This window comes from Acomys russatus, chromosome 2 (genome assembly GCF_903995435.1).
Source record: "Acomys russatus chromosome 2, mAcoRus1.1, whole genome shotgun sequence".
In the NCBI taxonomy this organism is placed as follows: domain Eukaryota; kingdom Metazoa; phylum Chordata; class Mammalia; order Rodentia; family Muridae; genus Acomys; species Acomys russatus.
This window is the reverse complement of record NC_067138.1, coordinates 9,906,913-9,920,583: the sequence shown is the minus strand read 5'-3', so window position 1 is coordinate 9,920,583 and position 13,671 is coordinate 9,906,913. Positions and strand designations below refer to the sequence as shown.

The following is a 13,671-nucleotide window of genomic DNA, read 5'->3' as shown; positions in this document are numbered from 1 at the left end:
AGAGATGTGGGGAGAAACCTGTGACCCTGAAAGCTCTTGGTGGAGAGTAGCTGCCACCTGACCCCAAAGCCCTTTTCCTTCCTGATGGTGGTGGGGAGACGAATCCTGCTCCACCTCACAGCTGTGATGGTTCAGCCCCTCTTTTCTTCTCTCCACCCTTGAACCCTCCTCAGAGCAACTGGGGGTTGGGGGCACAGATCCTGACTCTGTGGGTTTTGGACAGAGCCGCTATTGCGGAGGCCTCTGAGTGCCGGCTCACCTCCCTGCCAGATGCCAAGTGTGTGGTGCTCAGTGGATGTCCTTGTCCACAGGCAAGGGGCCTTCCCTTCCCATCTCCTCTCTTGTCTCCCAGAGACACAGATCATGTTGGACAAGTGCTTCATGTGCATCGCGTGCATGAATACCTGTGCGAGGGCTGTGGACACTACAGACCTGGGGTGGGGCGGGACGCGGTGTCCTTCCTATCCTCTTTCTCCAGAAACAGGAGGAAGCCACAGGGGAGGGGGAGGAACGGTGTTGGCAAGGCTGAGGGCGAGGGAGGACATGCTATTTACACGCATGGACGAGGAAGCTATATCTTCAAGTAACACTCAAGTCACTCTCCAGCCACTGGAGTGGGAACTGGATTCAAAGCTAGTGACAGAAAACTGACCCCTGGCCTGGGCTAGCTCTCCCCACCTCCCTCCCATTCCCCCAAAGCAGCCCAGCTCTGAAAGGGGTTGGAGACAGGAACATTTTCCTGAAAATGAGTGGCTTTTTTTCTTTTTTGTTTTTTTGTTTTTTCCTTTCTTTTCTTTCTTTTTTTCTTTTTTCTTTTTTTTCTTTTTTCTTTTTTCTTTTTTTGTTTGCATTTTAGAAATGCATTTTTGCATTTGCCAGTGTCCGGTGGACATCCAGCTGGGTCCACATGAGTTGGGGTGAGTGTGGGGGTATTGCTGTGGTAGGCTCCAGACTGGCCAGGGCGGAGCCTAGGAGCAGGGTAGATGCTGCTTAAGGATCTGCCGTGTCTGTGGTGTTAATCTATCTGGGAATCGAACTTTGAACTCAACAATGAGGTCTCCCCTCTGAGTGGGCACCTTGGGGAAGGGAAGACCCTCCCCGCGGAGTCTCTTCACGGTGCCCGGCTTGATAACATCATTGCAGGGTAAAGGGATCACTCGGCCATCAATGGTGGGAATGTTCACGGTGCAGCCACACAGCGCCTGGGGGGAATAAGGCAGAGTGAGCAAAAAGTAGGCACAGTGGAGAGGGAGGAAAACGATTTACATGGGAAAAGAATGTGCCAGAAAGGAAAGGAGGGAAATGCTTCCTATCACCCTCCAACAGAGACAGACAGACAGACAGACAGACAGACAGACAGACAGACAGACACACCATGCATGCACACACATGCACACATGCGAACACACACACGCACATGCCCCACCTCCTTGAGGCTGATCAGTGCACTGTAGAGCACATTGGTGCCATCTCGGCGGAAGTGTGCATGAGGCTTGTCTTTGAGCACAAAGACAATGTCGGCTGGGATGTTGTCAGGTGTGGCATCCCCTTCTTTGGGGAAGGTGATCTTGGTACCTTCCTTCCAGCCACGTTTGATGACGATGTGCAGGATTTTGTCCTCAGTGCGCACAGTTCGCCCATCAGGGTTAAGGCGCCGCCTTGTGATCTTCATGCGTTTGGTAGAGCCATGGTAGATCTCCTCCAGGGACACCCGCAGCTCATGCACCACAGGGGGGTCCTGTACCTTGCGTCGGGGGTACAGCGGTTCTGGGGCTCGCCGTGGACCCCTACTCAGCCCATTGAAGCCAAAGCGGCCAAAGGCACCAAATGGGTCCTCATCTTCATCCACATCCATGTCATCTGGATCAAAGCCACTGAAGGGCCGAGTGGAGCGGCTGCTGGCAAAGAAGATATCGAAGGGGTTGGAGCCACCAAAGAAGGAAGCAAAGGTGGCATGAGGGTCCCCATGAAAGGTGTAGTGAAAGGCGCCACTGGAGCCACCTGACGTACCACCGCCGGTCTTGAGGCCTAAAGGGGAGGAGAAGTTAGGGGCAGTGTGGCCCATCCTGGCCCCATCCCAGTCTCTTCCCTCTGCCCGCCAGGCTACTGGCTCAGGGGCAAGAGAAGGAAGCAGTCTTAACACCCACAGACAGGGCTGGACTAACAGAATACGAAAAGCTTTGGACAAGATTAATTTCCACTCATTGAATATATAGTTAGGCATATGTATTCGGGCATGGTAGTGCACGTCTGCTAATTCAATACTCAAAAGACTGGGTAGGAAGATTGAGAGTTCCAGGCCAGTCTGGCCTGTGAGACCTTATCTCAAAAAGCAAACCAAGCTGGGCACACACCTTTAATCCCAGCACTCAGGAGAGGCAGGTGGATTGCTGTAAGTTTGAGGCCAGCCTGGTCTACAAAATCGAGTACAGGACAGCCAGAGCTGCACACAGAAACCCTGTCTTGGAAAACAACAACAACAACAACTAAAGCAAACCAAAACAACTGTATCTTGAAATTCCATCAAGCTAAGTTAAGCAAAAAGTGGGAAAGCCAGGACTAGGGGGCCTTAGAAGAGGTGACTTCTGTTATGTAATTATTTCCACTTACTCACATGTCCACTTCCAAACATGTCTCATAAATGCTTGGGTGCCTGGCCTCATATTACACAACAGGCCATACTTGACTCCCAAACTCTCCTTCCAAGACACACAGGGAGGGCTAGAGACAAACAGGGTTTGACCAGAGGAGACTAATAAGTGACCTGTCTGTCTGTCTGTCTGTCTGTCTGTCCTGAAGGAAGTGTGGACACAATCTAGGAGCATGCCTACTTTGAAACTGGAAATCAAGAGGACTCAAACACAAAACAACAACAAAAACAAAACAAAACAGGAAAGCTCACTGGCGTGGAAATGAGCTATTTTTCTAGAAAAAAAATCAGTTACTTTATTTTCATACTCTGATCTAGTGTTGTACAGCTTCAGGGACTGCCATTCACATATGGTCCAGACATAGACGACAATGGACCAGCTCCCCAGCCCTGCATCCCACATCTAAAGTGCTGGCGCATGCAAGAGATGACCCCAGCTGCTCTCTCTAGAGTTGGGTCTTGTCTAAGGGACTCAGATTTCTGGATGGCACTTTCATGGAAGGCGTGTGAAGGGTGTGGAGAGATTAACACAGACTGGTCCAGAATATGTAGATTCAGGGGTAGGGCCCCTCTCGCTGCGGAATATTTGCTTGTTTGTTTAGTGCTTCTGGGTGGGACCTAGGGCTCTAGCTCTCGGCTATATTCTTAGCCCTCTTTGAGGCCTTTTGTCTAAAATTTCAATTGGCCTGGACCTAAATTATCCTCTTATTTCATGAGAACACAAGTTTTGGGGTTCATTGGAGAGGCCAAGTAAGTAGCAGGCATTCAGGGGTTTGCGGTAGCTGAGCTGCCTCCTAACCCTCTCCTACGACTTGGGGTCTGTTCTTTCTTCCTTTTGCAGGGGTAGCTATGAAAGCAAGTATGAGGAGCTAGGCAGGGCTTGGTGAGAGAGCAGGAGGCTGGGCTGATGACAACGAGCTAACTCTCACTGTGGGGATTCCTGCTCTACCAGCCACCCACCACACTTCAAGTGGAGGACAACTTGTCCCAAGCCAGAGCTGCACACAGACTCTGCACAGTTGTTCTGGCTGGCTGTTGAGGAAAAAAGGCAGGGTGGACAGAAATATAACTGACTTTCCAAGGCTGCTTCTCTCTCCTCCAGCCCCAGAGGACCTCACTGGGCTGTAGTGCAGCTGATGTATGCCAGAACTGCGTGTGTGTGTGCTGCCTTCACCTGGTCTTGGTCATGGATGAGGTGGGGGAGGAAGTTTCTAGGTAGCTTCTCCCACCTCCTTTCCTAAGCAAAGGCTAGGCTCTGTGCAGGAGTGACTGCAGTTCTGAGCCGGGCCACACGGGGGCAAGGCTTCTCTCTCCTTCACTTCCCAGCCACTCTCCCCAGCAGGGAGAGCGCTGGGGATCTGAGCAGGCGCCTGAGCTCTGAGAACGGACTGAGCTCACAGCCAGCGGGGAGATAAGAAATGGGGCTGGGAAGACAGGGCACAGGGAGGAGGGGGCAGAGGAGGGAACAGAAGGAGCACTCTCCTGAGCCGCTGCGTTTCCTCAGGTGTAGTACATCCCCCCCCACCCCCCCCCACCCCCCCGCCAGCCAGTGTCATCCTGAGAGTAGGCTGGGGAAGGCAAAGAGGAGGACAGTGTGAAAGAACTGGGGATGTCGCTAGGAAGAAGGACAGTTCTTCCTAGGAAGGAGAGTCCTCAGCTGTGACAATGTCTCTTAATATAGCCTGACAGGTGCCTGTGGCTGGCGGGTGGCAGGCAGGCCCCAAGGGGCAGGCCCAGAATTAGCAGCTACATCATGCCCGTGGGATGTGTTGGGAGGAGCCACCCTCTTAGAGGCTTTATTTGGGCCTTTCCTGTTGCCCTGCTCGTGGCCACCAACTGCCCCAGGGAAAGGGTAAGATGCCAGTAACATGTCCCCTTCCACACCTGGACCCCTGCCATTTCCCCTGCGAGGCAAGCCTTCTCTGTTGTGCTGGCCTGAAGTGGCCAGGGATTGGGGGATGGTGACAACAGCCATTTCCACTCAGAATTCTAGTGGTTAATTCCCGTGCTATTCACGGGCCTGACTCTTATGCTGGTGAATGTAAATGCCTCAGAGAAGCACAGGCTTGCTCCATCAGCCAATGAAGCAGCGGGGACTTCAGGCAGGACTAATAAGGCTGAGTAGGAAAGAAGCTGGGAGGAGGGGAGGGGGGGTGTAGGCCTCTGGCTCAGTCTCCAGGCCTCTCTAGGGCCAGAAGGGAGGGGGAAGAGAGAGAGGTGGGGAGGAGATGGAGTTGGGGCCAGGGACACCTGCCTCCTTCAACCCTGTTATGAGGACTGGGCTCACCCAGGGCTCCAGACAAACACAGGGGTCCAGATTCCAGCTGCCCAGCCACCTTCTTACCTTCCTCTCCATACTGGTCATACAGGCTCCGTTTCTTAGGGTCACTCAGCACATCATAAGCCTCGGCAATCTCCTTAAACTTCTCCTCAGCATTGGGTTCTTTGTTCTTGTCCGGGTGGTACTTCAAGGCCATCTTCCGATAGGCTTTCTTGATCTCATCCTCGTTGGCCCCAGATGGGATTCCAAGAATCTTGTAATAATCTTTTCCCATCACAGCCACTGGACCAGTGCTGGGCTCCTTGTTTCTGAAAGAACCCAGGGCCAACCTTTGGTGCCCTGTTCTCTACAGCACAGCCGCCCCACTCCTGATGATCCTGCAATCCTTAAAGCACTCTCTGTGTGACCTTCAATAGGTCAATTCCTCTTCTCTGGGCCTCTGTCTCCCCATCTGTAAAATGAAACTTCTGGGCTAGACGATGCCTCCCGGTTCTGACATGCTAGGGTTCTGTGATTCCGTCCTCAGCTTCTGGCTGAAGAGTGTGGCCGACTTCTTGGGACTAGGCTGAAGGCCAGGCTCTTGGGCCAGCCTGAGGAGCCCTGAGAGGCCCTTCTGAGCGAGAAGGCCCTGTGCACTGACAGACTCACACACAGAAGCTGGCAAAGGTCAGTGCACTGAGTGAGGTCACCTGAGCTTCTTAGTCCCTCCTACGCCACACCTCAGGCATGGTGCCCGGGCCGAGGACAGCTGGGGAACAGGCTCCATTCTTCAGCCCGTTGAATCAGGCTATGGGAATTTGGAGTCCTGTCTGCCATCGAGGACCCCAGATCTCGCTCCCCCCCCCCGACTATGTTAAGCTTCACATATAACTCAGATCACAGAGTGACTCACGGCCTTTGGAAACTGCTGTTTCTACACCCTCATTACAAGGGGTTGGGGGTGGGGATGCTGTCTTTCCCCCACCAGGGTAACATTTTACTCATTTCTCAGTGTCTACACACTGAGGCGTGTGAATACCCGTCTGTGCTGCCTAAGCACCAACGCTAGCGAGCAAAAACACGAGAGAAAAGGCCTTCATAAAGCCTAGGTGCCAGGAGACAGATGGACACTAACCACCACACCAAACTACCTTTGCTGCAAGCCCCTCCCTTACCTGCCCCTACAGTTGAGGACCCGACTCTGCTAGGCTCACACTCTTCTGATAACCCCTCTAAGTGGGGCTCAAGGACATCCACACAGGGCTCTGGTTCTTACACTAACCGGCTCCCATCAATGGCTCTGTGGAGGATATGAAGGGAGGGGACTGGAGGGAGTGGCCAGATGCCGTTCTTCAGCCTTTTTGAGGCATAGCCAACCCTTGTTAAAGCGGGGAGAACCAGGAGTCTTTCTAACAATGTTCTGGCAGCCACAGCTGAGGCCTGCTTTTCTGCCCCTGACTATTTCACAGTGGTGAGGTGTACAAGGTGTCCTGGCAGGAGTGTGGGCTGTGACCATTGAGGGGAAGCCTCTGGGGCCCCAGGTGGGCAAGAAGAATGACCTTAGCTCCTGCGCTACAGGGCCCGCTGCAGGTGGCTAGGTTGACTCACAGTACTGGGAGTCACCTCACTCTGACAGAGAGATGGCACCATAAAGGCGGGCACTCCCCCATTTCCCCACACCAGCATGTCACGCCTGTGGGGGAGAACGGGGTTGGGGGAGGCAGAGAAGAAAGAGCATGTGGAGGAGGGCAGCCATTTTCGGAAGAGGCATTAAAAGCAGCCTGAGAGGGAGATGTGAGGTGGTCTGCCATCTTTGCCTCAGCCCACCTTTGTTTCCTTCAGCATGGGAAGGAGCCCAGAACAGCAACAGGGTGCCCTGAAAACTCTAGCTGCTCCTAGGTGGAGGGCAAGCAGCATAGCTTACCCACCGGCCTCCTGTGGTCCCTTCATCACCTTTGCCACCACCAGCTTCCTCTCTGGCATCCACCTGCCAGCTATTCTAGGCCCATCATTCTCTGGCTCAGGACTTGCCTTCTTCCCCTCTGCCCTTCCACCCATCTTCCCTCTCCCTCCCCACAAGCCACGTGGTGGTGGTAGAATGACAAAGGAGCCCCATGGCATGGCTCTGCCTTTGATGAAGAATGAGCATGTTAAAGGTAGAGATAGGATGGAAGAAGAAAAAAAAAAAAATGAGGACAAATAACAAAAGGGATTGCCAAGTACCGGGAGGGGTATGAGAGACGAGAGACGGGCAAACACAAAAGGAAATGGCTGAAGTGGAAAACAGTTACTGATGGGTTGAGAGGACGAACTGAAGAGCTGAGACACTGGAGATGTGTGTGGAAACAGGAGTTTGAGAGGGATGAATGGTGTGGAGTACAGTTCATTCAAACGCACAGGTGAGGGCAAAGGGGGTTCTTGCACGTGACCGGATGGGATGAGGATGCAAGGGAGGCGGGAAGGAGGCGATGCAGGCATGGCTGATGTGGAGAGTCTGACTCTGGCACGGGTATGAGTGCCCTTCTCAGGAGGGACTTACCGAAACTTTACAAACCCATTCAGCGTCCACGCTCGAAGTTTTAAGGGCTCCAGCTGAATTTTAAACATCAAGCTGGCTAAGAAGTCTTCTCCCCAGAAGTGTGGGAAGCTCCGGAAAGCTCCTCGAGCCTGCAGTGGGGGTGCCGCTGGGGGTGGGCAGGACAGCACTGTGCGCTTAAACATGCCCAGCCAAGCCCCTCACCTCTGATTGCTCCACCGGAGCCTGCCTGGGATGCTGTAGCTCTGGAAGCCACCTCCTCAGATTCTCAAAGGCCCTTGCCCAGCCAAGGCCTGTCTCCGTGCCGTGCCGTGCCGCGGGAGCAGGACCTGATCCCCAGGTGTGGAGTGCAGGGGAGAGGGGTCCAGCGGCCACCTGCTCTCAGGTGCAGCAGTTTGGCTGAATGTGAGTGGCTGTGTGACAAGTGAGGCTGAAAGTGATAGTGTGTGCTTGCTGAGTGGCGGCGTGTGTACCTGTGACAGGTGTGATAGTGAGGGCCTGAGAGGCCGTGAGCTGCTCTCGCCTCTCTAGGGAGGACCCAAGCCCAATCCCCAAGAACCTACTCAATGAAGTCACTGACGGGGAGTCTCCTCCTCCGCAGATGGGCGGGGAGGGGCGGGGCAGAACCGAGCCTGGCCGGGACAAAGGCGCGACGGGGAGAGGAAGGAAGGGGGTTCGCGCGGGGGACGGGGGGGGGGGGGTCGGTGATGTCACCCCAGCTGGCTGGCCGGCCTGCTCAGAAACGCCTCCGCCCGGCGCAACCTAATCCGACCCGACCCAACCCGACCCTCGTCGCAGACACCCAGCACCTGACAGACCCCGAGCCCCCAGGCCCCGCACCCCTATGGCAGAGGAGACTATGGGCCCTCGGTGTCCCAACCCCCCCCCCCGGGCCCCAAATCAGGACCTGTCTTCTCGACGCCCCACTCCCGGGATCCCCCGAGTCCTCGCTCAGAGCCCTCACCGGTGAGGAGCTGCGGGCACCGCCGCGGTCCTTCTATCAGCCGCTGCCCCCTCCCCCGGGCTCCGGCTCCGCCGCCTCCACTCGGGACAGGAGTCGCCTGCCCGCCGGCCGCAGACAGCGGGACCGGGAACCCGCCCCCACGGCTCCGCCTCTGCGCTTCCCATTGCACCGTCTGCCCGTCACTCAGCTCAGACTCTGCTGTGATTGGACACCTCCCAACGAGCGTCCGGCTGATAGCCGCCCCTTCTCCGCCCCTGTCACCCGGCCACACGCGCACACATTCCGGGCAGTGATTGGTGTGGGTGTGATTGGTGCCCTCTGGGATCAATCAACCACACCTCTTCTCCATCTAGTCGTGCCATTGGTGAAAGGGACACAGGGAGGCAACTCCAGGCGCCCTTTGATTTTATTGGCTCGTCCCTGTGATTTTCCCAAGCCAGAGGGGGGCAACTATATTAGTCCAATCTCCAGTAGGAGAAGGTGAGACGTGCTGGCCACCGCTTGAGTCCAGGGAGAATCTTCTAGAACGAGTGAAACCTCAAGACTACCTAATAGGAAAACTACACTCACCAGTTAGCGATGACACCAGACATTCTTTCTTCATTTAGGAGAGTCGAAGAAGAAAGAGAAGAGTGCACTTGGGGGAGGTGTAGTCTCTGGACCAGTGCCAAAAGCTCGCCCCTTCTTATCCTGTCAAATTGTGAGCCGCCTTGACCTGGCCTGGTTTGGCTTTACCTTGTCTTGACCTGGGGTTGATCTGACATGACTTAACTGTAACACAAAACAGCCGGGGATAGATCCGAGAATCTAAGTGCCCTTGTGACCCCCTCCTCTGCGTTAGTAACTGCTAACTCAGGGGTGACACCTTCATAGTTCTCTTTACAGCTCCCCTCTATCTTCAGTCCTTTCACGCTGGCTCGCTTAGGAGGTGTCTTACCAGCCACTTGGAGTCCGCAGTGTCCAATTTAGACTGCTTATAACCGACCTTCCATCTCCCCCACGAGTCCGTTTTCTTACCCCCTGCAATATCCGCTCTCCCCTCACCCCAACATTCTGTCTTATTCTATATCTTTCTTACCTTCCTCCCCCCTTTTGTCTTATTCCTAACATGTCTCCCATTTCTGTGGTCTGCAATAGCTCACAGCTCTCCCTTTAACCTTTAACCTCAGCCTCTCATGATCTTCTTTCTTTACACCTCCACACACTGTCATCTCTGGCCCTACAGCCCCCTAGTAAATCATTAAGTCTCAGCCCCTGTGTCCCCGATACCCAGAGCAGGCGGGGCTGCGGAGGCGGTTGCCAGCGGAAGCCGCCGCTCCAGCAGACACCGAACTTGGCGCCCACGTTACTGTCTCCCAGGCCCATCTGTGCTGGAGGGAGCGGGGGTGGTAGGGGGTAATCTGGGGGTGAAGAGGGGGAGGGGGAGTTCTTGTGGGAGAGTTGGTGACAAAGGCCCGAGAAAATGCTCTTACCTTATTCTTTGCCAGTTTCCAGGACAGATTTAGATACCTATGAAGCCACGCAAACCAGATGGCACTGTAAACTGAGGCTTGGAGTACCTGGGCGACAGAATAGAGCAGGGAGGGGTGTGGAGGCTTGGGGGCAGGGCCTATGTATTCTTAACCACCTGTCTCTTCCTGGTGTTCCACATGGACTCCCAAGTATAAAGGGATCTGAGTTTAGAGAAAGAAAAGGAATTAGAGTGAAAGAGGAAGTGGGTGGGAGGAGTGATGGAAGGGTGGAGATGGTGTGGTCCGTATGGGGACTAACAGGTATCTGGTTGAAGGATCTAGGACAGGAACTGGAAAGGGGTCCAGAAGATAGGGTGGGAGACAAAGAGGAAGTGAGGGGGTGAGAGGAAGGCAAGGTGGGCCGGGGAGGAAATTGTAGGAGCAACAAAATGACAGGACAGAGAGACCAGATGAAGGAGGAGGAGGAGAAAGGGGCGAAGCAGCACTGAGGGATGGAGCAGCGTGACGTGGACATGGGCATCGGAGGGGAAGAGGAGCCCAGGCTCCAATGATTTGGGGCCTCCTTCCTCCTGACTCGAGGGGCCCCAGCTGTGGGCAGCTGCGCTTCTTCCTAATTCTAGGCCTGTCTCTTGCTGCTGCCAGCCTTGCCCATGTCAGAACAGAGGTAGAGGCTTTTATCTGGCTTGGCTGGTGCTGGGCTGTAGGTGTGGACTTCAAGGACTCTAGGTTTGTGTCCTTAAGAGTGGTGGCCCAAACTCCACTGTCTGCCCGCATCACTGCTGTTGCCGTCTGTTTTCCTTTCCAGGGCATCTGGACCAGCGAAGACAGTGCACCATAGACTGTTATGGGAAGTGCTAGAGCCAGTCAGCCCATCGACCTTTCAAGGCCACTTGCCACATCTGTGCCTCATCTGTTCCGGGCAAATGAGCCAAGCAACAGTAGAAGCTCACAGGAATTTTCTAAGGGTTAACTAAGGTGACACATGGAACGGTCTTAGTTCTGAGAGTGGCATGTGATTAACGTTCAATGACGCTGACTCTTACTGTATGTCCAGGGCTATCCGGGTGTGTGGGTCTGACTACAAATGTATGTGTCCGATTGGGAGCTATTTACTGTTGTAATCATAGTTCTGTTCGTAAGGGTGTATCTGTATAGGTATCTTTGTGTGTGGTATGCCTGACGCTGTACCCATTACAGGTATGTGATTCTGTGTCAGCACACATGCATGATTAACTAAATGGCTGTTGTAGGCATGTGACTACACGATGAAGCATCCGGGAGGCATGTGGCTATTGACACCATTTCTGACCGCGTATATATACACACACACATGCATCTGTGATCATGTCGGCTTCAAACACCCCCGCTTGTCCTCCTCCCTCCTCGCGGAGACGTCATAACCCTAGGTGTCCCTCATTTCCTCACCCTGAGGGAACCGGAACCCGTGGGTGGGCGGGGGGTAGGGGGGGACACCAGCAAGGAGGAGGAGTTTAAGCAGGAGCACATGTTCCCTCCCAGACTGTGTATGGGAGGGGGAGCACCTATCTTGCTTGCATCCCAAATCCTCCAGAGGAAATGCTTCCCCCCCCCTCCCCCTGCCTGTTCCTAGTTCCCTGTCTTATCACCATAGCAGCAGTTGCCAGGGGCTCTCATGGTTGCTAAGATCAGGGTGTGGGAGGATGCCAGGCCCTGTTGCTAGTAGAAACAGAATCCTGGAGGCAGGGAAGACTCCCCCCACAGCTGCTAGCTTGAGACAGCACTGCCTCTTGGGCCACCCCTTTCTCCAAACTGAACCTATGGTTTGTATGTGACAATATGATGTGTGTGTGAGCTGGGACTGCAACACCTTCTGAGGAGAAAGGAGGCTCCTCAGTCTGGTGGTTACCACTTTGAAAGCCAGCAACTCCCATGAAACTAGAGACTGCCTTACTCTGTTTCTCATCTCTCTCCTACTGGTCCCCTGGGTGGCATTCATGGTCAGAGTTCTCCAGTGACGGGGTGCTTGGCATCCGATGTCTCACCTGAGCACAGGAATGCTGCTGCGAATGCAGATCGGCTCCTTCTCGTGGTCAGACTCAGCATGACATTTAATGCATCCTTCGTGCTGGCATAGGGACATAGGGTTGGTCCCACACTGAGACTCACCTTGGGCATCTGCCTAAGATGCTGATTCTAGTTATAGTCTTCGCCAAAGGAATCCCTTGAGTCCGTCCTCAGCCTCAGCTTATTTCAGAGACATAGTTGAACTCTACTTTTAATGCTAGACACCTGAACTCACTGTAGTTTTCATTGACCGAGCACTGGCCAACGACCTAACTTCCTGGAACCTCGCTGGAATCACCTTGAGCTTCTAAGCCTACGTTGATCATTACCTTTGGGGCTTGAGAGTTATTTTTCCTCTTGAGCATGCGATGTCAGTTTTAGGGGTGACCAGCAGAGGGCGTGTAGCATACGATTCTCAAGAGGAGCTTCCAAGAGCCTACCACTGAACTCAAGTTTTAGTTGTTTGATACCTAAACTTTGAAGTCGTGTGACTGCTTGAGCTTACAGATCTATCTCCATATCAGCTGGGATCAGGGCTGGGAAGGTGCAAGAAGCATCTTAATGTTGACCCGCAGGTCAAGAGGACTCAGGAGCCGGGTAAGGTGCCCCGCTCTCAGACTCAGCACTTGTGTCATGTTTCAATAGCTTCACTGCCCTCTGTGGCTTTCATTGTCCTTTGGTTTGTATTCTCATGATGGCCATCTTTCATCTAAACTCTGCCCTTGAGCCGGGGATGGCTGCGCACACCTTTAATCCCAGCACTTGGGGAGGCAAAGGCAGGTGGATCGCTGTGAGTTAGAGACCAGCCTGGTCTACAAAGTGAGTCCAGGACATTCAAGGCTACACAGAGAAACCCTGCCTCAAAAAACTAAAAATCAAACCAAACCAAACTAAAAACAAGACCAAAAAAAAAAAATCAACCAACCAAACAAACAAAAAACCCTCTGCCTTTGAGAACCCTCTGGCTTTATAGGCCCTATTGCCAAAGATCAGTCATCTGCACCCCTCATGCCTACCCACCCCAGGGTTCAGCCTTTATGGGTAATTACAGCCATTCAGGGCTTTCTGCCTGAGCTAGCCGACTCTCAGTAGCTTGTTTCAGGAGAGTTACTGTTGGGTTGACCAAGATGTCTTGCCTCCCTTCCCTGTAGCCTTAGGTCACATTAGTTTTTAAAGTTTTTCTTTTTTGGTAGATAACTTATATAGATCACTATACCAAGTTAAAACCACAGGCTTTTTTTTTTTTTTTTACCCCTGAGCATCTGATTGATCTTTGGCCTTTTATGGTTTTGAGAAGAACTTGAAATAAGTTAAATAAAAACATTTTGATGGCGTTTTCCTGAATTTGAGGGCAGTCTTTGAGCTTGGAAACCTCTGCATTTGATGTTTGCTTAGAGTGGAAACAAAGGACAGACGGTCTCCCGCTGGCTGTGACTTCAGCACTGTGGACAGAGGCCACCGGCGGTGTCTCCAGCTATGCCAGCCTTCAGAGGAACAGGAATCCTAGCTGCTCTTGCAGTGCCCTGCAGTGTATAAAGCTCTTTCTTCTTACCAAACTCACTCTGTTTTGTTTCGGTTTTTTCCCCCCTATCAGCTCAGAAGGCAGACATGGCATGGATTTTTTTTTTTTTTTTAACAGGTGAGGAAATAGGTTTGCCAAGGTTTGACCCAAGGAACCCCTGGGAAAAGCGGGGCTGGAGAGAGCACTAGGTTTAACTTGGTGTTTAGAGAATTGAGTTTCTCCTT

General features: G+C 53.3%; 1 protein-coding gene across 5 annotated transcripts; it reads right to left on the bottom strand.

Moving 5' to 3' along the window:
* Positions 1–818: 818 nt before the first annotated feature.
* Dnajb5 (DnaJ heat shock protein family (Hsp40) member B5) lies at positions 819–9,190 on the bottom strand. 5 transcript variants are annotated; one of them, XM_051158140.1, is made up of 5 exons: positions 8,411–8,511; positions 7,450–7,594; positions 4,995–5,239; positions 1,427–2,028; positions 820–1,202 (listed from the first exon to the last, which is right to left on the bottom strand). In XM_051158140.1, exons 2-5 carry the CDS (start codon positions 7,515–7,517, stop codon positions 969–971), a joined length of 1,149 nt encoding a protein of 382 aa, XP_051014097.1. In that variant the 5' UTR covers positions 7,518–7,594; positions 8,411–8,511; the 3' UTR covers positions 820–968. The 5 variants fall into 5 exon arrangements, with proteins under 5 accessions (XP_051014081.1, XP_051014097.1, XP_051014106.1 ...); XM_051158124.1 differs by lacking the exon at positions 8,411–8,511 and having other exon boundaries at positions 819–1,202; positions 7,450–7,644; XM_051158149.1 differs by lacking the exons at positions 7,450–7,594; positions 8,411–8,511 and adding an exon at positions 8,981–9,190.
* Positions 9,191–13,671: the final 4,481 nt, after the last annotated feature.